Source organism: Artemia franciscana, chromosome 9 (genome assembly GCF_032884065.1).
Source record: "Artemia franciscana chromosome 9, ASM3288406v1, whole genome shotgun sequence".
Classification (NCBI taxonomy): Eukaryota; Metazoa; Arthropoda; class Branchiopoda; order Anostraca; family Artemiidae; genus Artemia; species Artemia franciscana.
Genome location: NC_088871.1, coordinates 40,257,824 through 40,283,361, shown reverse-complemented (window position 1 = coordinate 40,283,361; position 25,538 = coordinate 40,257,824). Strand labels below are relative to the sequence as shown.

Genomic DNA, 25,538 nt, shown 5'->3' with positions numbered 1-25,538 from the left:
CCTACTCTTATGTATTTAAAGTACTAGGACCAAAGGACTCTATCTTGAGAGTTGAGTCTTCGCTGGTTAATAAAGCACACTTTGATTAGACATATTTCTTTATTTATTAATTATATATTCATCTGTGTCTCAACAAAGAAATGAATCTGGATCGAAAAACGAGTCTATAGCCAGTAGAAGGAAACGAAGAGAACAAAAATTCAACGAATATTTCGACCCTATATAACCAGCGGCTCCAGCATAAAAAACCCATAAAAACTAGAACCTAAAAAATATAAAAATATATATAAATCTAGAACACACTAACTAATATATATATACTAACTAATATATATATTAATATATATTAATATATATATATATATAATATATATATATATATATATATATATATATATATATATATATATATATATATATATATTTATATATATATATATATATATATATATATATATATATATATATATATATATATATATATATATATATATATATATATATATATATATATATATATATATATATATATATATATATATATATATATATATATATATTAATCTAATTCAAAGTATATTTTCTTCATTAACAGCAAAGGGTGAGATTAATATAAAGACAAAAATAAGAAGAAGAAGGACAATTGAGTGGAAAATTTGACTCGTTGACCAAAACTTAGATTTATGCCATATAATCTCAAACTAAAGAACTCGTAACAACTTACTTTTCGTTATGTTAAATCACTCTTCGTTATATTATTTTGCTCATAAGATATCTTGAAGGTTTTGTTTCTGTTGTATCTTATGTGTTATATCCTCGAAATACACCATATCTTTTTCTTGGATCATAGAAACAGTCGGGTAATGGAGTTTTTTTTTTTAACAAAACTGTTTTAATGTATCTAATTTTAAATTTTCGAACCCTCATCTCTCCAATTTTGTATCCAACTGTTCTTGAATATTTTCTCAGAAATGTTTGAGGAATGGAACTTTTGTTATATATTCTTTTACTGCATATTAGAAGCCTGAAAAAATTTATTTTGTACGAAATTTTGGTCCTTAATCTGTCTCAAAGGTAAATGAAACTAAATAACTCGGGGTTTCATTTTTAAGCTTTGTTGCCCGCTCACCACTGGGTTGTGTAAAGCTTAACACCTTTCAAATCACCACAGCCGAATTACCCTTTATCAATCCACATTTGCAAGTATTACAGTATAATTGGACCCTTATGTTGATACTGAAAAAAAAATTGTTGCCTGGAAGCACGTAGTAAATATCGTCAAAATTTTCCAAATTTACATGTTTTTTTTATGTTCAGAGACGTGATTTTTTTTACCTATTTTTTTTTTCAGCAGAAAGTATTTTTTTTTTGTTTCTGATAGTTACTTATTATTATTATTATTATTATTCTTGTTTGATGTTTAATAGGTGTTGCTAAACTTAATTAAAAGGAGTTACATTTGACTAAAATATCTTCGTTGAATAACGAGTAAAAAAATAGTGGTAATATGTGATAATTAGTTATTGTTTTCATACATGTCTAAAATGTAAATATATAGAATAATATATATATACAATATAAAATAATGAAGAAGAATGTATATAATATATATATATATATATATATATATATATATATATATATATATATATATATATATATATATATATATATATATATATATATATATATATATATATATATATATATATATATATATATATAGTCGTCTGTGTGTGTGTGTGTCGAGTGATGTCATGTTTGTGTGTCGACTGACGTCATGTTTGTCGACTGACGTCATTGTAAGGATTGAGCTGTATGCCTCATGAAGTTGTTTGTCGACTGACGTCATGTTTGTCAACTGATGAAATTACATACCGGGACACAAATGACGACCGAGACACAGAGAATATAAATGACAACCGGGAACCTCAAAGAGTAATTACAGACTGGGACACCCGGACACAAATGACGACCGGGACACAGGGAATATAAATGACGACCGGGACACTGGGACACAACTACAACGGGGACGCCGGGGGCACAGGCGGGATATATAAATGACGACCGGGAGACAGGGATTGTTCGAATAGTAATTACAGACCGGGACACAAATGACGACCGGGACACCGGGACACAGGGAATATAAATGACGACCGGGACACTCAAAGAGAAATTAAAAACTGGGACACCGGGACACAAATGACGACCGGGACACAGGGAATATAAATGACGACCTGGACACAGGGACACATCATTAGAATAATGAGGTATAGATCTGAATACGGATTGTTTTTCCCATGGACAATTATATGTTGCATGTTCAAGAGTCAGTAAACCTGACAATCTATTTATATGCACAGACAATGGGACAGCGAAGAATGTTGTATATTCGCATGTTTTACGTAGTTAAAAACATATATATATATATATATATATATATATATATATATATATATATATATATATATATATATATATATATATATATATATATATATATATATATATATATATATATATATATATATATATCATAAATATATATATATATATAATTTCAACGACTTACGCGCGCGGGGGGGCTTGGGGGGGGCGCGAACATATATACTAATATAATATATATTGATTTTTCTCAGAAATGGCTCCATATTTTTCGGAAAAACTGGTATCTTGTGATAATCTCGCATAAAAAAAAAATGGTTTATGTAGGTCAGAAGTCTGACAAAATTTGTTAAGAGCCTCAATTTTGGTTTTTGCAAATGACGTCTTGTACTATGTAGTACATCATATAAGTATTTTCAATAACATCATATAAGCATTTTCTTATATAATGTCATGCATAGCATGAATAAGATTGTTGAGTTTCCATCTGAACTATCAAACGTGATAAGATGTGAAAATCAACAATCTGAACCATTAATTGTGACTACACCAATACGGTCATTTAAAGCAAAGACTAAATTGCTAAATTGTCTTAAGTAATCAAACTGCAAAAACATGTCAAAAATGAAAATGAAGAAACAAAGACATGGGAGATTAGAAGAAAAGGGGCGACGTGTCAAAAATCAAAACGAAGAGCAAAGGAACATAGGGTTAGAACTGAAGACATGCGACACAAAGCATGTGAGCGAGTCAATGAAAATCAACATGGACTGCGACAATCAAAACATGTCAAAATTGAAACTGATAGTGATGATGCTTGGGTTTTGGATTTTGACATGGATAGGTTCATCAATGCCTACCATACCTTTGAAAATCAGAAACATGGACTAGGTAAATCGTTGGAGGAAAAAGAAGTTTTTGTCCCACCACCTGAACAATTAAAAGAAACAAAGTTTCGGTGATATGTCTTTCATAAGGACAAAAGACAAGCCGAGGAAAAAGAAGAAATTTTTGCCCCATCACCTGATCAATTAAAAGAAATAAAGGTGGTCATCAATGCTTGCCATACTTTTGAATCAAAAACCCGGAATAAATAAATAGTTGGAAGAAAAAGAAGTTATTGTCAAACAATTTGAACAATAAAAGAAACAAAGGTTCGGCAATATGTCTTTCGTAATGACAAAAGACATATTTTGTCCCACCACCTGAACAATTAAAAGAAGCTAAGGTTCGGCGATGTGTCTTTCATAACGACAAAAGACGAGCCGAGGCAAAAGTTGAAGGTCCTACAAAACAAACAAAATTTTAGAAAGGCACTACTTCTAATTTGAGGTCCATTTGAACGTCATGACATCAAGGAAAGGCTCATTTTGTCTGCGTTTAGAAGACAAGTGACAGTGAGAATCCATATATAGAAACCTGCCGCGTGCCAAGCGCCTTTATATACATATATATATATATATATATATATATATATATATATATATATATATATATATATATATATATATATATATATATATATATATATATATATATAGGTGGGATATATAATTGACGACTGAGACACAGGGATTGTTTGAATAGAAATTACAGACCGGGACACCGGGACACAAATGACGACCGGGACACTGGGACACAGGGAATATAAATGACGACCGGGACACTCAAAGAGGAAATACAAACTGGGACACCAGGACACAAATGGCGACCGGGACACAGGGAATATAAATGCTATTTATATGCACAGACAATGGGACAGCGAAGAATGTTGTATATTCGCATGTTTTACGTAGTTAAAAATATATATTTATATCTATCTCTATTCACAGGTGGGACACAGGGACACTGCTACAATGGCGCGTAACTAATATGGCGCGTAACGACTTACGCGAGCGGGGGGGCTTGGGGGGGCGCGAAGCGCCCCACCAACTAGGTGTTGGGGTGGCGCGAAGCGCCACCCCAACAGCTAGTATATATATATATATATTAAATAAAAAAAACAAGTTTTTTTTAACTGAAAGAAAGGAGCGAAATTAAAACTTAAAACGAACAGAAATTACTCCGCCGTATATGATAGGGGCTTTTCCTCCTCAGCGCCCGAAAAATAGATAATTCGGAAAAATAGAAAAAAATGAGATATTTTTAACTTAAGAAGGAGTGATCGGATCTTAATGAAATTTGAAGTTTGGAAGGATATCATGTCTCAGAGCTCTTATTTGAAATCCCGACTGGATCCGGTGACACTGGGGGAAATTGAGAGGGGGACCTAAAATCTTAGAAAACGCTTAGAGTGGAGGGATCGGGATGAAACTTGGTGAGGAAAATAAGCACAAGTCATAGATACGTGATTGACATAACTGGGATGGATCCGCTATATTTGGGGGGGGGGGACAAATTAGAAAAAATGAGGTATTTTTAACTTACGAAGGAGTGATCGGATCTTGATGAAATTCGAAGTTTGGAAAGATATCGTGTCTCAGAGCTCTTATTTTAAATTCCGACTGGATCCGGTGAAACTGGGGGAATTGAGGGGGGAACCTAAAATCTTGGAAAACGATTGGAGTGGAGGGATCGGGATGAAACTTAGTGGGAAAAACAAGCACAAGTCCTAGATACGGGATTGACATAACTGGGGCAGATCCGATCTCTTTGGGGGAGTGGGGGAGGGTAAACTCTGAAAAATTAGAAAAATGAGGTATTTTTAACTTACGAAGGAGTGATCGGATCTTGAAGAAATTTGATCTTTGGAAGGATATCATTTTCCAGAGCTCTTATATTAAATTTCAACCTTATCCGGTGAAGGGGATGTTGGGGGGGGGGGAACCTAAACTCTTGGAAAATGCTTAGAGTGGAGGGATTGGGATGAAACTTAGTGGGGAAAATAAGCACAAGTCTTAAATACGGGATTGACATAAACCGGAAACGATCTGCTCTCTTTGGGGGAGTTGGTGGGGGGGGGTAATTCTAAAAATAGAAAAAATGAGATATTTTTAACTTACGAAAGAGTGATCATATCTTAATGAAATTTCATATTTAGAAGGACCTCGAAACTTAGATCTCTTATTTTTTTTATCCCGACTAGGTCCAGTGTCATTAGGGGGGGGGGGGACCGAAAATCTTGGAAAACGCTTAAAGCGGAGAGATCAGGATGAAACTTGGTGGAAAGAATAAGCACAAGTCCAAGATAGGTGACTGACATAATCGGACCGGATCCGCTCTCCTTGGTGGAGCTGGGGGGGGGGGGGAGGAGTAATTCGGAATAAATAGAAAAATGAGGTATTTGTTACTTACGAACGGGTGATCATATCTTAATGAAATTTGATATCTAGAAGGATCTTGTGCTTTAAAACTCTCATTCTAAATCCCGACCAGATCCGGTGACATTGAAGGGAGCTGGAGGGGGAAGCCGGAACTCTTGGAAAACGTGAAATCGAGGTATCTTACGAATCGGTGATCGGATCTCAGTGAAACTTGATATATAGAAGAATCTTATGTCTCGGATGATCTATTTTCAATTCGAATCGGATCCGACGACATAGAATGTTGGAGGGGGGAAACAAAATCTTGGAAACCGGAAATCTTGGAAAACGCTTAGAGTGGAGATGTCGGGATGAAACTTGATAGGAAGAATAAGCACAAGTTATAGATACGAGATTGACATAATTGGTACGGATCCGTTCTCTTTGGGGGAGCTGGGGGTTGTTAATTTGGGAAAAGTTAGAAAAATTAAGGTATTTTTAACTTAAGAACGGATGACCGGATCTTAATGAAATTTGATATTTAGAAGGAACTCATATCTCAAAGCTCTTATGTCAAATCCCGACCAGATCTGTTGACATTGGGGGGAGCTGCAGGGGAAAACCAGAAATCTCGGAAAATGCTTATAAATGTCGTATATATGTGACTGACGTAACTGGACTGGATCCGCTTTTTTGGGGGAGTTAGATGGTAGGGTTCAGTGCTTTGGCGAGTTTGGTGCTTCTGGACGTGCTAGGACGATGAAAGTTGGTAGGCGTGTCAGGGAGCTGTACAAATTGACTTGATAAAGTCGTTTTCCCCGATTCGAATATCTGGGGGGCTGAAGGGAGAGGAAAAATTAGAAAAACTGAGGTATTTTTAACTTGCGAGTTGGTGATCGGATCTTAATGAATTTTGATATTTAGAAGGACCTCGTGACTCAGAGCTCTTATTTTAAATCCCGACCGGCATTAAGCCTCTGATTTTCCTTTTAAAGCAATCTTTTGATTGTTAGAATTTTGCTAGAGCTCATACCATATGAGCTCTTGGCTCTTGACTCTTCCGACCTTGTCACAAGTGCCATATGAACTCTTAGCTCTTGCTGAATTAATGCATGTTTTGATTTTGGCTCTCCGCACATAAATAATTAAAAAGGAATTTGCATATTAATTTTTTTTGGCTAAATAGCTTTCTCATAGTTTTAATTGGAATATTTGGAGAAAAAAGAAGTGGGAGAGGAGGCCCAGTTACCCTCCAATTTTTTGATTACTTAAAAAGGCAACTATAATTTTTTAATTTTTATGAACGTTTTCATTAGTAAAAATATAAGTAACTTACGAATTAACTTACGTAACGAAAGTCTATATTCGTATGTTTTTATTACGTATATGAGGAGGTTCACCCCCTCTTCAATACCTCGCTCTTTGCATTAAAGCTTAAATTTTGTCCCAATTTCTTAAAAATGACCCCTGAATCACAAAGGCCGTAGAATAAATAATTGAAATTACTAAAAATACTTTAACATAAAGAGCGAGGTATTACGAGGAGGTGAACCCTCATATGCGTAATAATTTCTGTTCGTTTTAAGTTTTAATGTTGCTGCTTAATTTCAGTTGAAAAAACTTTTCACATTTATTTTTCATTGATTTTTTTTTAAATAATACTAGAAAATCTTACGCCCACTTCATCGAAATTCTCTTCCCCCATGACAAATTCCTCCATGGAAAGATGCTTCTGCGTAACCCCCCTTAAATCTCCCCCCAAACTAGAAAAATCACCCTGAAAACGTCTCTACACTTCCCAGTGACCATTACTGTATGTAAACACTGGTCAAAGTTTGGAACATACAGCCCCTCCCACGGGGACTTTGGGGGAGTAAGTTGTCCCCAAAGACATAGTTATTAGCTTTTCTGATTATGGTGAATAAAATGGCTATCTCAGAAATTTGATCCGGTGACTTAGGGGGAAAATGAGCGTGGGAGGGGGCCTAGGTGCCCTCCAATTTTATTTGTCACTTAAAAAGTGCACTAGAACTTTTAATTCCTGTTAGAATATACCATTTTACAACATTCTAGGACCAGTGGTTCGATACAATCACCCCTGAAAAAAAAAAAAAAAAAAAAAAAAAAAAAAAAAAAAAAAAAAAAAAAAAAAAAAAAAAAAAAAAAAAAAACACGCACCCGTGATCAGTCTTCTTGCAAAATCCACATATGAATATCCACATTTTTATAGATAGGAGCTTGAAACTTTTACAGAGGGGTTCTCTGATACGCTGAATACGATGGTGTGATTTTCGTTAAGATTCTATGACTTTTATGTGGTATTTCCTCCTATTTTCTAAAAAAAGGCAATTTTCTTAGGCTCGTAACTTTTGATGGGCAAGACTAAACTTGATGAAACTTATATATTTAAAATCAGTATTAAAATATGGTTCTTTTGATGTTACTACTGGTATCAAAATTTCACTTTTTAGAGTTTTGGTTACTATTGAGCCGGGTCGCTCCCGGCTCAATAGTAATATACAAAAAGCAAAAAAGTAATATAGTAACAAGCTCAAAAAGTAATATACAAAAGACAGAAATATATAAAGCCATTTATAGATAGAAACGTGAAAAGATAAAGACACATAATATATACCTATATCGATCGAAAAGGAAAGTTTTAGAATCTTCTCACAAAGGGTCACATATACGGGATTACTGGATTCAGAAAAAATGCTAACAACGTTCGGCTAAAATTCTACAAAATTCCCAAGCAATAAGCTGACCAAAACCTGGCACAAGCAATAATAGAAAACATTTTCCGTTCTTAACCAATTACTTTTCTCGAGATAAGTTTAAATGTAAAAACATATCTTAAGTTTGCATGATTTGTTTGGATTGACTGAAATTATTTAGGGTTTGGAGAATTATTGCTATTTCCATTGAAAATGTCACATTTGGTCAAAAGTATTAAATAGTCTGCGTCAACTATATAAGAAGCCTCTTTATCAGCAGATTTATTTTTTCTTAATCTCGGAAAAATAAATCTGTTTATAAATCTGCAGTCGGAATTCAATTTATATAACAATCATAAATCGTAAATAAATATAATTACATCTAAATAAAAAAGAGGAATCGAAAGATAAAAAATTCGTTTTAGAATATCCAAAAATTTTAATTTCAAAACTTTGATATAGTTAGTTAAAAATTTATATCGTAATATTTAGGAAGTGCAACTGGTTTATTTGAGAAACAAACATCATAATAACAGATCATGAGTTGTATTTGCGCTATTCTAAGGACATAATTAATGTAATTTTACTTCTGATTTTTCAATTATTAAAATAATAACCAAATAATAACATTTAATTAAAATAATAACCAGCCAAAGAACCTGTCGGACAAAAGTGAATACAAATGAAGTTAACCGTAGTGCATATTTTCTTTCGAGGACCGACAAAAAGATGTCCTGATTACCAAGTTGCCAGTCCCCTTACCTTACTGACATCCTTCCCCCAATGAAATTAACTGATAGCTTCAGCTGGGTCACCCGTCTGTGATACAAAACACGGTTAACTTGTCAAACGGTGTAGAAAATCTGGCAATTCTCAACAAAACCTTTTGAGTGTATGCAGTCTCTATGGTGAGATATACTCACTTGCTTTTAGGCTTCCGACATAAAGATAAAGCAAAACAAGTTGTTTTTCGTGATCATCCGAAAATCAAACCTAAAACCTGAAAACCAAAAATTACAAATTGATTGTTAAAGTACTCTGGAGAAACCATTGTTCGTCGTGTACTAGCAGTATATGATTGCTTTTCAGATTTGTTAGGGGTAGGGTGGAGTGAACAATTACTAAATGTAAAAAATAATATATTGAAATAAATCTTAAACTTCGTCTAATATATCTTACAGACGATGAGAAGAGCCATGCTGAAGGAATTATCAAATCAGATGGAACATTTGAAGGCTTCATTCATACCCCAAACGAACTATACTACTTTGACTCATCGGGTAGCTATTTTTCTGAACCTCTAAAATTTCAAACAATTGCTTATAGGCATTCCGATGTTAAATACCCCGAGGACGACGGTTGTGCCTCTCACAAGCTTTATTTAAAACGAGTCGAGGAGAACCGAGGATACTGTGAAAAGAGCTTGTGCCCCAGTGCCAAAAATAGCAATTCTGTGATACAAAATGATATAATGCTGCCAGAGATGGCTGATGGCAGCCATGTTCTACTTAAAAATGACTTAAATGATATTAGTGCTTTAAGGAATCGTAATAACTTAGTCAGAAGAAAAAGATCTCAAGAACCATTAAACTTTACAACTGGTGGTCCTATTGACAAAGAACTATATTCGGGATGGATTCGAGGAACTGAAGGGAGAAAACGAAGAGCTCTTATAGATCCAAAGAAAAAAACTTGTATGCTATACTTGCAGGTAAATATTTAAGCTAATTTAAGAACATGGCAGAGATTTAGGTATAGCGAGGCCTTAAGGTATATGTCCCCTTTGAAATATACGATTTTTCGACGAGTCTTTTGCTTTAAATCGAACCAAAAAGACAAGGTATTTATATCATTGAATCCATCAGTCTCAGATCTATTCATTCACCGAGCTAGAATCTTGATATTTTTCACACTCTTTCTTAGAGGAGTATCTAAACTTGCTTTAAATATAGGACAGTCTGAAATTTTCAATCAAATCTAAAAATTAGTATTTTCAGTCTAAAAATCTATGTGCATCAAATTTCAAAAATGTAATTCGGCAAATGGATAGAGTTGAACCTCAGCTAGCGAACCATATCAAAATTGTCATCTTGCGCTGGAACGTTAAAATCGTAGGAAAGCAAAAAAGAAACATATATGAAATATTGTATATTGAACACAAACCTTAAGTGATTGAAAGTAACTGCTTCTTTGAGCAATCAGCCATTCTTCTCTTTTCAGTAAAAAAGTTTTTTTTGTTTTAATACAAAGTATATACTTTATGATATTTGATGGATTTATTTGATTGATTCCTGTTCTATTTTTTATGGCACCTGGTATTAACCAAGTGACATATAGCAATCGCAAATTCTGTCGGTCTGTCTGTCTGTCGGTCTGTCGGTCCTGGTTTTGCTACTTTAGGAACTTCCAGGTAAGCTAGGACGATCAAATTTGGCAGGCTTATCAGGGACCAGACTAGATTAAATTAGAAATAGTCGTTTTCCCGATTTGACCATCTGGGGGGAGGGAGTGGGGGGCCGGATAATTTGGAAAAAATAGAAAAAATGAAGTATTTTTAACTTACGAACGGTTGATCAGATCTTAATGAAATTTGATGTTTGGAAGGATATCGCGTATCAGAGCTGTGATTTTAAATCCCGACTGGATCTGGTGACATTGGGGGTTGGGAGGGGGGGGGGGGTTGGGAGGGGGAAACCTAATATCTTGGAAAACACTTAGAATGGATGGATCGGGATGAAACTTGGTGAGAAAAATAAGCACAAGTCCTAGATACATAATTGACATAACCGGAACGGATCCGCTCTATTTGGGGTAGTTGGGGGAGGGGGATTTAATTCAGAAAAATTAGAAAAATGAGATATTTTTAACTTACGAGCGGGTGATCAGATCTCAATGAAATTTGACATTTAGAAGGGTATCGTGTCTCAAAGCTTTTATTTTAAATCCCGACCAGATCTGGTGACATTAGGGGGAGTTTGGGGGGGGGCTAAAATCGTGGGAAATGCTTAGATTGGAGGGATCGGGATGAAACCTGGTGGGAAAAATAAGCAGAAGTCTTAGATACGTGATTCACAGAATTGGAAAGGATCCGCTCTATTGGGGGGGGGGGGGTAATTCTGAAAAATTAGAAAAAATTACGTATTTTTAACTTACGAAGGTGATCGGATCTTCATGAAACTTCATATTTAGAAGGATCTCGTAACTCAGATCTCTTATTTTAAATCTCAACCGGATCCAGCGTCATTTGGGGGTGGGGCAGTTGGGGGGTTGGACCGGAAATCTTAGAAAATACTTAAAGCGGAGAGATCAGGATGAAACTGGATGGGAAGAATAAAAACCTGTCTAAGATACGTGACTGACATAACTGGACCGGATCTGCTCTCTTTGGTGGTGTTGGGGGGGGGGGGGGTAATTTGGAAAAATGAGGTATTTGTAACTTACGAAAGGGTGACCAGATCTTAATGAAATTTGATATTTAGAAGGATCTTATGTTTTAAAGCTCTAATTTTAAATTCCGATCAGATCCTGTGACATTGGGTGGGTTGGAGGGGGAAACCGGAATTCTTGGAAAACCTGAAAATTGAGGTATTTTTATCTTACGAATGGGTGATCGGATCTTAATGAAACGTAATATAAATAGAAGGATCTTATGTCTCAGATGCTCCATTTTCGACTCGAATTGGATCCGGGGACATAGGGGGTTGGAGGAGGGAAACAGAAATCTTGGAAAACGCTGAGAGTGGAGAGATCTGGATGAAACTTGATGGGAAGAATGAGCACAAGTTCTAGATACGTGGTTGACATAATTAGAACGGATCCGTTCTCTCTAGAGGAGCTGGGGCGTGTGTTAATTTGGAGAAAAAAAATAGAAAAATTGAGGTATTTTTAACTTAAGAACGGGTGACCGGATCTTAATGAAATTTGATATTTAGTAGGAATTTATGTCTCAGAGCTCTTATTTCAAATCCTGACCAGATCTGTTGACATTGGGGGGAGTTGGAGGGGGAAATCTTGGAAAACGCTTGGAGTGGTGGAATCGGGATGAAGCTTGGTGGATAGAATAAGCAAATGTCCTTGATGCGTGATTGACATAACCGTAATGGATTTGCTCTCTTTGGGGGAGTTGGGGGGAGGGGTTCAGTGATTTGGCGAGTTTGGTGCTTCTGGGCGGGCTAGGACGATGAAAATTGGTAAGCGTGTCGGGGAGCTGCACAAATTGACTTGATAAAGTTGTTTTTCCCAGATTCGACCATCTGGGGGGATAAAGGGAGAGGAAAAATTGGAAAAAATGAGGTATTTATAACTTGCGAGTGGGTGATCGGGTCTTAATGAGTTTTGATATGTAGAAGGACATCGTGACTCAGAGCTCTTATTTTAAATCCTGGTCGGCATTAAGCCTCTGATTTTCCTTTTAAATTGATCTATTGATTCTTAGAATTTTGTTAGAGCTCATACCATATGAGCTCTTGGCTCTTAGCTCTTCTTGCCTCGTCACAAGTACCATATAAGCTCTTGTTTAAAATGAGCACAGTAACACCGAGGCAAAATAGATCAGGGACGATACCTTGATTCATCACAATCTGGTAGGCAACGGATTGATGTTCAAATAATAGATTACTGCCTTGTAGAATATGCAGGGCGCACAAGTTATCGGCACCTTGAAGATTCTTTTTGTTAGTTTTTTTTACACTGGAACGCTACGTCAGAACTATAGACGACAAAACTGTTAGGCTCCTTCGTTACGACACTATCGAGCTGAGTTGTAAAATTGCCGTTCTTATGCTCTTCGTGATGTTTGAACTCGTCCGCGAAATGATGGACCCATTTATCCTCACCGATGTCCGATACATTTTCATTATTTGCCTCCCGATGTTTAGAGTGCAGTTTCCATAATTGGTTAGGATTTTCTAGTATTTTTTCCGTAGATTTTTTTTTTGGAGATGTAGACGATGATTGGTGAGTTCTTTATTAAAATGGAGTTTTGTGAGCAGGTGGATATTGCTCACTACACCAGATTTTTGGCAATCACACTCGTTCCATAATTTAAGTCATAATTTTGCCGCCTCTTTTGATTCCACGAGTTCACTGTTTTTTTTTACCATCTTTTCACATGGGTATTTACCCTAAGCCTTTTATTTGGAACGAAGGCTTTTTCGGCATACCTTAAATAATGAGATATTTGTACTAAGTAGACATTGAATTCAATGATTTTCATGGTATGGCAAATGTATATATATATATATATAATATATATATATATATATTGCCCATATAGTCAGCCATGCGTCACTCTTGTTTTTGCCAGTTCTTGGTTCGTCACAGTTGATTCAATTTACGGGCGCATGGGTTGAAACAAGAGAGTCACATGGCAAAATGCGTAAGACATGCATGATTTTTGATATATGTTTGCACTTTAGAGGGGGGGGGGGAGTAAGGTATGACGGAAGTGCGGAGAAACTTTATCAACTATTCTGCATATTATGAAGTAAGAATTGTTTTCTCGACATAATTCCTTCTCAAGAGCTCCAATTCTAAGACCTTTACGAAATTTCTCCCCCAAAGCTTTATCGAGTAATACATTACTGTCATAAAAATGTGTTTTATGACAATAAATTCAATAATAAATGAAACTATCATTGAACTCTGATTATGCTTGATGAAATCAAGTCAGGAAAAATTACTGCTTTAAACAAAACGGTTTATGTCTAATTTTGGTTACCGATAAATTATGCTTGCAATTATGTTATTCGTCTATCCCATGGTGTCACCAACCTTCCGTAATCTGACGCAAATCACGGAGTGACGCCTGTTCTACCGCGCAGAGTGAACTTTTACCGCGTAGCCTCTCTTCATGCCGCGTCTAATTTGCGCTAAACGTAGCATACCTCAACAAGCGTAACGCGTGCCTCCTGATGTTGTTCAATTTTTGAAAATGGAAACCCCTCGTTCTCAACAGCGAAAGAAAACCAACTAATTCTGAATTTTACTCGATACACCCAACTGCACGAGCTCTGCTCTCCTTTCGGGGTTAATGTTTTTTATTGCATTAATTGGTTTAAAAGAAAAAATAGAAGTTGAAGTTCTGGTTGGATCAATGCTGTGAGCAGGAATTACCTCATGTCAAATTCTTTTGTATTGTGCTTTTTCATATATCTATATCCTATTTATAATTTTGTTTTATATTCTTTTCATATATGCCGAGCATTTTTCTTAGTTTAGTATGTCTTTAAATTGTCTCTTAAATAAACAAAATATTCCCAACTAATATTAATTATGGTTTTTCTTCGGTATACTCAACTTCATAAGCTCTGTCCTTCCTTCGTGGTTGAATGCTGCCTAGTTGTTTAAATAAAGCAGATGAAGTTGAAGTTCTGATTGAATCATTACTGAGAGCGGGAGTCTCTATATGGTATTTTATGGCACTTGGTATTAACCAAGTGACATATAGCAATCGCCAATTCTGTCGGTCTGTCGGTCCCGGTTTTGCTACTTTAGGCACTTACAGGTAAGCTAGGACAATGAAATTTGGCAGGCGTATCAGGGACATGACCAGCTTAAATTAGAAATAATTGTTTTCCCAATTTGACCATCTGGAGGGGGAGGGGGTGGGGGGCCGGTTAATTCGTAAAAAATAGAAAAAATGAAGCATTTTTAACTTATGAGCGGGTGATGGGATCTTAATGAAATTTGATGTTTGGAATGATGTTGTGTCTCAGAGCTCTTATTTTAAATCCCGACCGGATCTGATAACATTGGGGGGAGTTGGAGGGGGGAAACCTAAAATCTTGGAAAACACTTAGAGTGGAGGGATCGGGATGAAACTTGGTGGGAAAAATAAGCACGCGGCCCAGATACATGATTGACATAATCGGAACGGATTGGGGTAGTTGGGGGGGGGGGTGATTCTGAAAATTAGGAAAAATGAGGCATTTTTAACTTACGAAGGGATGATCGGATCTCAATAAAATTTGATGTTTAGAAGGATATCGTGTCTTAGAGCTCTTATTTTAAAGCTTGACCGGATCTGGTGACATTGGGGGGGGAGTTGGGAGGGGGAAACCTAAAACTTGGAAAACACTTAGATTGGAGGGATCGGGATGAAACTTGGTGCGGAAAATAATCAGAAGTCTTACATACGTGATTTACATAATTGGAACGGATCCGCTCTATTGGGGGGGGGGGGTTAATTCTGAAAATAAGAAAAAATGACGTATTTTTAACTTACGAAGGGGTGATCGGATCTTCATGAAACTTCATATTTAGAAGGACCTCGTAACTCAGATCTCTTATTTTAAATCTCAACCGGATCAAGCGTAATTGGGGGGGGGGCAGTTGGGGGGACCGGAAATCTTACAAAATACTTAAAGCGGTGAGATCAGGATGAAACTGGATGGGAAGAATAGAAACCTGTCTAAGATACGTGACTGACATAACCGGACCGGATCTGCTCTCTTTGGTGGAATTTGGGGGGGGGGTAATTTTGGAAATTGAGGTATTTGTAACTTACGAAAGGGTGACCAGATCTTAATGAAATTTGATATTTAGAAGGATCTTGTGCTTTAAAATTCTAATTTTAAATTCCGACTAGATCCTGTGACATTGGGGGGAATTGGAGGGGGAAACCGGAATTTTTGGAAAACGTGATAATTGGGGTATTTTTATCTTACGAATAGATGATCTGATCTTAATGAAATTTGATTTTTAGAAGGAATCCATGTCTCAGAGCTCTTATTTCAAATCCCGACCAGATCTTTTGACATTGGGGGGAGTTGGAGGGGGAAATCTTGGAAAACACTTGGAGTGGAGGAATCGGGATGAAGCTTGGTGGATAGAATAAACAAATGTCCTTGATACGTGATTGACAGAATCGTACTGGATTCGCTCTCTTTGGGGGATTTGGGGGGAGGGGTTCAGTGATTTGGCGAGTTTGGTGCTTCTGGACGTGCTAGGACGATGAAAATTGGTAGGCGTGTCAGGGAGCTGCACAATTTGACTTGATAAAGTCGTTCTCCCAGATTCGACCATCTGGGGGGCTAAAGGGAGAGGAAAAATTAGGTATTTATAACTTACGAGTGGGTGATCGGATCTTAATGAATTTTGATATTTAGAAGGACATCTTGACTCAGAGCTCTTATTTTAAATCCTGACCGGCATTAAGCTTCTTATTTTCCTTTTTAAATCAATCTATTGATTCATAGAATTTTGTTAGAGCTCATACCAAATGATCTCTTGGCTCTTAGCTCATCTCGCCTTGTCACAATTGCCATATGAGCTCTTAGCTCTTGTTTTTATGGCACTTGGTATTAACCAAGTGACATATAGAGATTGCAAATTCTGTTGGTCTGTCGGTTTGTCCCGGTTTTGCTACTTTAGGCACTTCCAGGTAAGCTAGGACGATGAAATTTGGCAGGCTTATCAGGAACCAGACCAGATTAAGTTAGAAACTTTCGCTTCCCCTATTCGACCATCTGGATGGGGGGGTGGTGGTAGTGGGGGGACAGTTAAATCGGACACATTAGAAAAAAGGAGGTATTTTTAACTTACGAACGGGTGATCGGTTCTTAATGAAATTTGATGTTGGAAAGGATATCATGTTTCAGAGCTCTTATTTTAAATCCCGACCGGATCAAGTGACATTGGGGGAGTTGGGGTGGGGAAACCTAAAATCTTGGAAAACGCTTAGAGTAGAGAGATCGGGATGAAACTTGGTGGGAAAAATAAGTCCTAGATACGTGATTGACATTACCGTAACGGATCTGCTCTGTTTGGGGGACTTGGGGGGAGGGTTAATTCCGAAAAATTAAAAAAGAGGTATTTTAACTTACGAAGGAGTAATCACATCCTAATTAAATTTGATGTTTGGAAGTAAATCGTGTCTCAGAGCTCTTATTTTAAATCCCGACCGGATCCGATGACATTGGGGGGAGTTGGGGAGGCAACCTAAAATTTTGGAAAACGCTTAGAGTGGAGGGATCGGGATGAAACTTGGTGGGAAAAATAAGCACAAGTCCAAGATACGTGATTGACATAACCAGAATGGATCCGCTCTCTTTTTTGGGAGTGGGAGGGGGAGCGTAAATTCTAAAACATTAAAAAATGAGGCATTTTTAACTTACGAAGAAATGATCGGAACTTTATCAAATTTCATATTTTGAAGGACCTTGTAACTCAGATCTTTTATTTTAAATCCTGACCGGATCCAATGTCATTGGGGGTTGGGGCAGAAATCTTGGAAAACGCTTAAAGCGGAGAGATCAGAATGCAACTTGGTGGGAAGAATAAGCACAAGTCCAAGATAAGTGACTGACATAACCGGACCGTATCCGCTCTCTTTGGTGGTTTGGGGGGTGGTGGTAATAATTCGGAAAAATTAGAAAAATGAAATATTTGTAACTTACCAACGGGTGATCAGATCTTAATGAAATTTGATATGTAGAAGGATCTTGTGCTTTCGAAATCTCATTTTAAATGTCGACCAGATCCCGTGACATTGGGGGGAGTTGGAGGGTGAAACCGGAAATCACGGAAATCGAAAATCATGGAAAACGCTTAGAGTGGAGAGATCGGGATGAAATTTGATGGGAAGAATAAGCACAAATTATAGATACGTGATTGACATAATTGGAACGTTCTCTTTGGGGAAGCTGCGGGTTGTTAATTTGGAAAAATTAGAAAACCTGAGGTATTTTTAACTTAAAAACGGATGACCGGATCTTAAGTAAATTTGATATTTAGAAGAATCTCATGTCTCAGAGCTCTTATTTCAAATCTTGACCAGATCTGTTGATATTGGGGGGAGTTGCAGAAGGGAACCGGAAATCTTGGAAAACGCTTATAAATGTCGTAGATTCGTGATTGACGTAACCAGACTGGATCCGCTCTCTTTGGGGGAGTTAGGAGGTGGGATTCAGTGCTTTGGCGAGTTTGGTGCAACTGGACGTGCTAGGACGATGAAAATTGGTAGGTGTGTCAGGGAACTGCACAAACTGACTTGATAAAGTCGTTTTCCCTGATTCGACCATCTGGGGGGCTGAAGGGAGAGGAAAAGGTAGAAAAATCGAGGTATTTTTAAATTACGAGTGAGTGATCGGATCTTAATGGATTTTGACATTTAGAAGGACCTCGTGACTCAGAGCTCTTATTTTTAATCCCGACCGGCATTAAGCCTCTGATTTTCCTTTTAAAGCAATCTATTGATTCTTAAAATTTTGCTAGAGCTCATGTCATATGAGTTCTTGGCTCTTGGCTCTTCCGACCTCGTCACAAGTGCTATATGAGCTCTTAGCTCTTGTTATTATGCTATTTCATATTTTGTGTTCATATTCATAATTATTATTTATAATTATGTTTCATATTCTTTTTTTATCTATGCGAAATTTTTTTTTTAGTTTACTTAACCTTTTATTTGTCTTTTGGAAAACAAAAATATAGAATTTTGGTTCCGCTACATTGATTTTCACACCTAGCTCGAATGAAAACCTTTTTTAAGGTTTTTAACCTGTGATTATATTTTTTGTGTAGTTGAATGACTAATCTGAGGAAATTGTTCGGGTGTTGGGTGCGGTTTTGCCAGTTGATCGTAATATTGAACACGCCTTTCAGTTCGGCCGCAATTCTAATCCTCTAGAGTTGGTATCTTTGGGTTGTCGGAAGTATTATTCGTTTTTATTTGTACTATAAATTGTTACCATAAAACACATTGAATCATCTACTTGCGGTGACCAACTGGTGTTGTATTGACAATTTAAATAATATTAACAATATGAAAAGTAGAAGCCTTCTGCTAAATTTCCTTAAATAGTAACTGTAAACGGGAAATACTATTTTCTTTGAAACATAAGAAGATAAGAGAAACCAAAAATATTATTTTTGGCAAACCATGAAAAATTAACACGAGACTATATCCCTAGACAATAGACGGTGATTTTCGCTATAATTTTTTATATGAATATTTCTATCTTTATAAGTGAGCAATAATTGTATGTGTATCTATGTGTGGATTTTTTCTTGAAAACGGGAGATTGAAAGGTGAAAGATGAAAAGACATACTAACAGGACCGTACCCAGGGTGAAGGGAGGGGGTATCCGGTTTGTATTTTTTTTTACTGACAGAAAAAAAATGAATGACCATGTATTGTCAGTTTAACTGACTGATATTTTTCCTTAAGGTTTTGGTTATTTTTATTTATGAATTTTTTTTTATAAAAAAAAGATAACACTTAAAACATGTTTTGTTTTCAGTAAATCGCAAATTATGTTCTGGTCTTGAGAAGGAAGGGGGTTATCAGCCGTACTAATGTTAATTTTTGCTCGTTTTGAGTTTGACTCGGCTATGTATTGTAATTTCTGTCTGTTTTGAGTTTCATTTATTTATTGATAGCGATTTGTAGTAGTTTTACGCCTGGAAGACTATTTGACATTATTTCCGCTCATTTTTGGCTTGATAGAGCTCTTTACTTTTCTATGAAAGTATTATTTGTGGAAAAAGTTTGTTAAATTAATTTCGTTTCATTTTATATTGACATAGTCTTTTTCATGGAAAAAAATAATATTTTTAGGTGTTCAGCTTTTTCCCTATAAGAATCCATAGTTTGGGTTGCTATTTGTATGTTGGAGAATCTTTTTCAATAATTTTTAATCTTGACACAACCAGTATTTTTTATGGCACTTGGTATCTATCAAGTGACATATAGCGATCACAAGTTCTGGTGGTCTGTCGGTCCCAGTTTTGCTAGTTTAGGCACTTCCAGGTAAGCTAGGACGATGAAATTTGGCAGGCGTATCAGGAACCAGACCAGATTAAATTAAAAATTGCCATTTCTTCGATTCGACCACCTGGCGGGGAGTGGGGGACGGTTAAATCAGAAAAATTAGAAAAAATGAGGTATTTTTAACTTACGAATGGATGATCGGATCTTAATGAAACTTGATATTTAGAAGGATATCGTGTCTGACCAGATCTGTTGACATTTGGGGAAGTTGGAGGAGGAAATCGGAAATATTGGAAAACGCTTAGAGTGAATAAATCGTGATGAAACTTGGTGGGTAGAATAAGCAAAAGTCGTAGCTACGTGATTGACGTAACCGCACTGGTTCCTCTCTCTTTGGGGGAGTTAGGGGGTGGGTTTCAGTGCTTTGGTGAGTTTGGTGCTTCTGGACATGCTAGGACGATGAAAATTGGTAGGTGTGTCAAGGAGCTGCACAAATTGACTTGACAAAGTCGTTTTCCCCGATTCGATCATCTGGAGGGCTGAAGGGAGATGAAAAATTAGAAAAAATGATGTATTTATAACTTACGAGTGGGTGATCGGATCTTAATGAATGTTGATATTTAGAAGGACCTCGTGACTCAGAGCTTTTATTTTGAATCCCGACCGGCATTAAGCCTCTGATTTTCCTTTTAAATCAATCTATTGATTCTTAAAATTTTGCTAGAGCTCATACCATATGAGCTCTTGGCTCTTCCGGCCTCTTCACAAGTGCAATATGAGCTCTAAGCTCTTGTCTAATTTAATTGATAACTCCCGAAGTTGAACTGAAAAGTAAAACTTATTATCATTCCCAAAAGATTGTATCTATGCTATTTGGCAACCCGGATACAGTTACACTCTTTTTATTTATTTAGATTGTAAGAGCAGAAGTAGTAATAGTATTAGCACCAAAAGCTTTAACTTAATACTCCCAATCGTTCTCGATGCATTGCTGAGGTGTCTTCTGGGCAAACATAAACACAATGCCTTTTGATTTAGTTTAAAGCAACACTTAGTTTTAAATCATAACGGGCCAATCGCATGATCATTGGGATTGGCATACCCAATATCCCCAAAGACATAGTTGCTGTATCGTTCTACTATGTTGAACAAAAGGGCTGTCTCAAAATTTTGACTGGATGCGTTTGGAGAATAAATGGGCTTGAGAGAAGGACTGCCTGCCCTCCAGTCTCTTTTTACTATTCAAAAGGGCACGAGAACTTTTAATTTAAAATCGAATTAGCTTCTTTAGAATTTCCAGTGAAATTTTTGGCTATCATAGAGTGGTGCTTCCAATTATATTGCTTATATGCCCTTTTGAAAACTTGCATGCATACAGTTTTTTGTCTAATTGAAATTCTTCCTAAACTTTCCTTAAAATTTTCACCTTAATACCCTTAGTGTCATTAGTTACAGCAACTGTAGTGGTAGCATTATAAGTATAGATATTTTGCCTTCTAGCTAATTCAAAATCCCCCACAACCTACTCTTGAAGGTGTAACTTAATAATATAATTTGTTCTTCAGATATTGCTTTCCAACCTTTTTGATAGTCCTTAATAACCTTAGATAGTTGTAGCAGCAGTTTTAGCATAGTTGTTTGGTTAGCAATAGTTGTAGCAGCATTAGTAGCAGTATGCAAATAGCATCTTTGGTTTCTTCAATACACGCTGAAAGTTTCAGCTTAATACCATCAACCGTTCCTGAAGCATTTCTGATGCGTCCACTTGACAACCCGTGTGGGTAGATTGTGTTTCGAATTAATTCCATTTAGTATCTATGTATCCCAAACTATAGATACCATGTTATCAAATTTTCGTCTCAGTGCTCTTAGCCTTACAAGTAGTATCAATAGTTCAGGAAATTATATTGTTTTTTTATTGTTTTAAAAAGTAGAGTTGTGAGAAAGGGGTACATAGTTGTGATAATATGTATCCCATTAGCTTTCTTAGCTTCAGAAGCAGTAGTATTAGCAGTAAAATCAATTGTAGTAATCTAAGCTTCAGTGGCAGTAGTAGCAATAGAAGTAGTAATGATAATAATAGCAGTAGTAGTATGAGTAGAAGTTGTAGCATTAGGATGAAAATATATTCTTTTGGTTAGTTAAGCGTCCCTCACAACAAGCCCTTTTAGTTTCAACTTCACGCAATAAACTGTTCCTAAGATATTGCTGTTACACCGTTAGACAACCTGCATACAAACGGCGTGTCGTGATTCAGTTCACCTTCCCTCACTCAAAATTCCTTGAAAATTTCGCCTTCATATCCTTAGGCATAATTGTAATAGTAGTCACCGTAGTATTATTGATATTATAAATAATAGTATTAAGATATTGCCTTTTGATCAGTGAAACATCCTTTTCATTAAGTCATAGAAGTTTCAACTTTATACAATTAGCCATTGCTATGGCATTGCTGATATGTCCTTTGATAACCTCTATGTTATCAAATTTTCGTTTCAGTGCTCTTAGCCTTACAAGTAGTATCAATAGTTCAGAAAATTATATTGTTTTTTTTTTATTGTTTTAAAAAGTAGAGTTGTGAGAAAGGGTCAAACTTTAGCGTAAAGAGCGGGGTGTCTAGGAGGGAACAGCCCCCTTCATATGCGGGGTAATTTCTGCTCGTTTTAAGTTTTAGTGTCGCTCCTTACTTTCAGTTAAAAAACTTGTTTTTTTATTTAATTACTAAATAAAGAAGATTACTTGAGAAAGTCACTGCTGGCGTGCTGGCATGGGATTTGAACTCAATCGCAATATCCTTTTGTGACTAGCCATAAATTCCAACCATGGACCAATAGAAAGACCCGGCCATCTTTTCTTAGCATTTTATGGTAAAGTTTAACATCCTATACAAATAAAATAACTTAATTTCGTTCTTAAAATCAAATTAAATAAAAAGCATGTTTTTTCAACTAAGGATCAGCATTAAAACTTAGGATGAGTAGAAATTATTCCGTACATGAGGGGGCTGCTCCTCTTAACCCCTCACTCACTGCGCTAAAGTTAATTAGTGCTTTACAAAACATCCTTACTCAAATCCAACGACCCTTGTTCTTCAGCTGTCACTCTTAAATAATCGGGACAAAAAGTTTAATTGAAGCGTAAAGAGCGAGAGGTCAAGAAGGGGCAGCCCCCTCATATACAGAATGACTTCTGTATGAAAAAAGTTGTTTGGAAACTTCGGAAGGGTATCATTCGATTTGAAATCGAAAGTAAATTGGAGTTAATACTCCTTTACTGAGAAACAATTTTTATTTCGTGCTGTGTCTTTTGATTTGTATTAAATTAAAAAAAACAAGTTTTTTTAACTGGTAGTAAGGAGCGACATTAAAACTTAAAACGAGCAGAAATTACCCCGTATATAAAAGGGGCTGTTCCCTCCTCAACGCCCCGCTTTTTACGCTAAAATTTGACTCTTTCTCTCAACTCTACTTTTTAAAACAGTAAAAACTTTAGCGTAAGGAGCAGGGCGTTGAAGAGGGAAGAGTCCCTTTCATATACGGGGTAATTTCTGCTCGTTTTAAGTTTTAATTTCGCTCCTTACTTCCAGTTTAAAAAAAACTTGTTTTTTTTATATTTAATTTCTGAACGTTTTTTAGTTAATCCATGTTTTGATTTCGGCTCTCCGCAGATGAATAATTAAAGCGAAATTTGTATATTTATCTTTTTGGATAAATGGCTTTTTTATAGTTTTGATCGAACGATTTTGAGAAGAAAGGAGGGGGTAGGAGGCCCAGTTGCCATCCGATTGTTTGGGTACCTAAAAAGGCAACTGGAACTTTTAATTTTTTACGAACGTTTTCATTAGTAAAAGATATACGTAACTTACGAATTAGCCAACGTAACAAACTTCTATATTCGTATGTTTTATTACGTATATGAGAGGGTTAACCCACTCGTCAATGCCTCGCTCTTTACACTAAAGCTTAAGTTTTTTCCCCTGAATCACAAAGGCCGTAGAATAAATTGTTGAAATTACTAAAAACACTTGAGCGTAAAGAGTGAGGTATTAGGACGAGGTGAACCCCTTATATGTGTAACATTTTCTGTTCGTTTTAAGTTTTAATGCTACTCCTTACTTTCAGTTGAAAAATCTTTTTCATATTTATTTTTTCACTGTTTTTTTAAACAATGCTAGAAAATGCTGCGCCTCCTCCATGGAAATCTTCTTCCCCCATGAAAAATTCCTCCATGGAAAGTTTCCCCCAAACAATCCCCTCTTCCCAGCCCCTCCTCCCAACCAAAAAATCCCCCTGAAAACGTCTGTACACTTCCCAATAACCATTGCTATATGCAAACACTGGTCAAAGTTTGTAACTTGCAGCCCCTCCCACGGGGACCGTGGGAGAGTAAGTCGTCCCCAAAGACATAGTTATAAGATTCTTCGACTATGCTGAATAAAATGGCTATCTCAGAATTTTGATCCGACGACTTTGGAAAAAAATGAGCGTGGGAGGGGGCCTAGATGTCCTCCAATTTTTTTGGTCACTTAAAAAGGGCACTAGAGCTTTCATTTCCGTTCGAATGAGCCCTCACGCAAAATTCTAGGACCACTGGGTCGATAAACTAATAAACTCCCATCCGTGATTTGTCTTCTGGCAAAAAATACAAAATTTCACATTTTTGTGGATAGGAGCTTGGAACTTGTACAATAGAGTTCTCTGATACGCTGAATCTGATGGTGTGATTTTCGTTAACATTCTATGACTTTTAGGGGGTGTTTCCCCCTATTTTCTAAAATAGGGTATAATTTTCTCAGGCTCGTAACTTTTGATGGGTAAGACTAAACTTGATGAAACTTATATATTTAAAATCAGCATTAAAATGCGATTCTTTTGATGTAACTAGTCGTATCGAAATTCCGTTTTTTAGAGTTTTGGTTACTATTGACCGGATCGCTCCTTACTATAGTTCGTTACCACGAACTGTTTGATGAATATCGACCAAAAACGAAAGAAAATGATTACTATGCATTTTACTTAGAACGTTTTTATAGTTTTTCTGAAATTTTATTTTGTTAGGGATTGTCTTTAAATTTGAATATTTTTAAGAAAAAGAAAACTAATGACTATGATGGGAGTTGTCTGTTGCAACCCCAATCATATTCATAGAAGTTTCGGTTCGACTTGAATTGGTCTTTTTTCATTCACCTAGTTTCTGATCGTTTTACAATCTGTTTTTCATTCAGAATATTTTTTTTTATTCTCAGTTTCATTTCTTGCATAGTTACATTCTGTGGTTCAAGTTTGATGTTGGTTAATTTAAAGGTACTTAAGCCCGCTTTTCGTTAAAAATTGAATAAAAAAAAAGTTTTTTCTCACTGTAAGTAAGGAGCGACATTAAAACTTTAAACGAACAGAAATTACTCCGTATATGAAAGGGGCTCTTCCTCCTCAACGCCCCGCTCTTTACGCTAAAGTTTAACTCTTTCACTTAACTTTACTTTTTAA

At 36.2% G+C, this 25,538-nt stretch overlaps 1 protein-coding gene across 2 annotated transcripts in view; it reads left to right on the top strand.

The window, feature by feature from the left end:
* The window catches only part of LOC136031410 (disintegrin and metalloproteinase domain-containing protein 10-like), a 198,595-nt gene that overhangs the window by 52,271 nt on the left and 120,786 nt on the right, over positions 1-25,538 (top strand). For both annotated transcript variants that reach the window (XM_065710960.1, XM_065710961.1), the window contains exon 5: positions 9,523-10,052. In XM_065710960.1, coding sequence (XP_065567032.1) covers positions 9,523-10,052 — 530 coding nt within the window. The remainder of the gene's footprint in view (positions 1-9,522; positions 10,053-25,538) is intronic.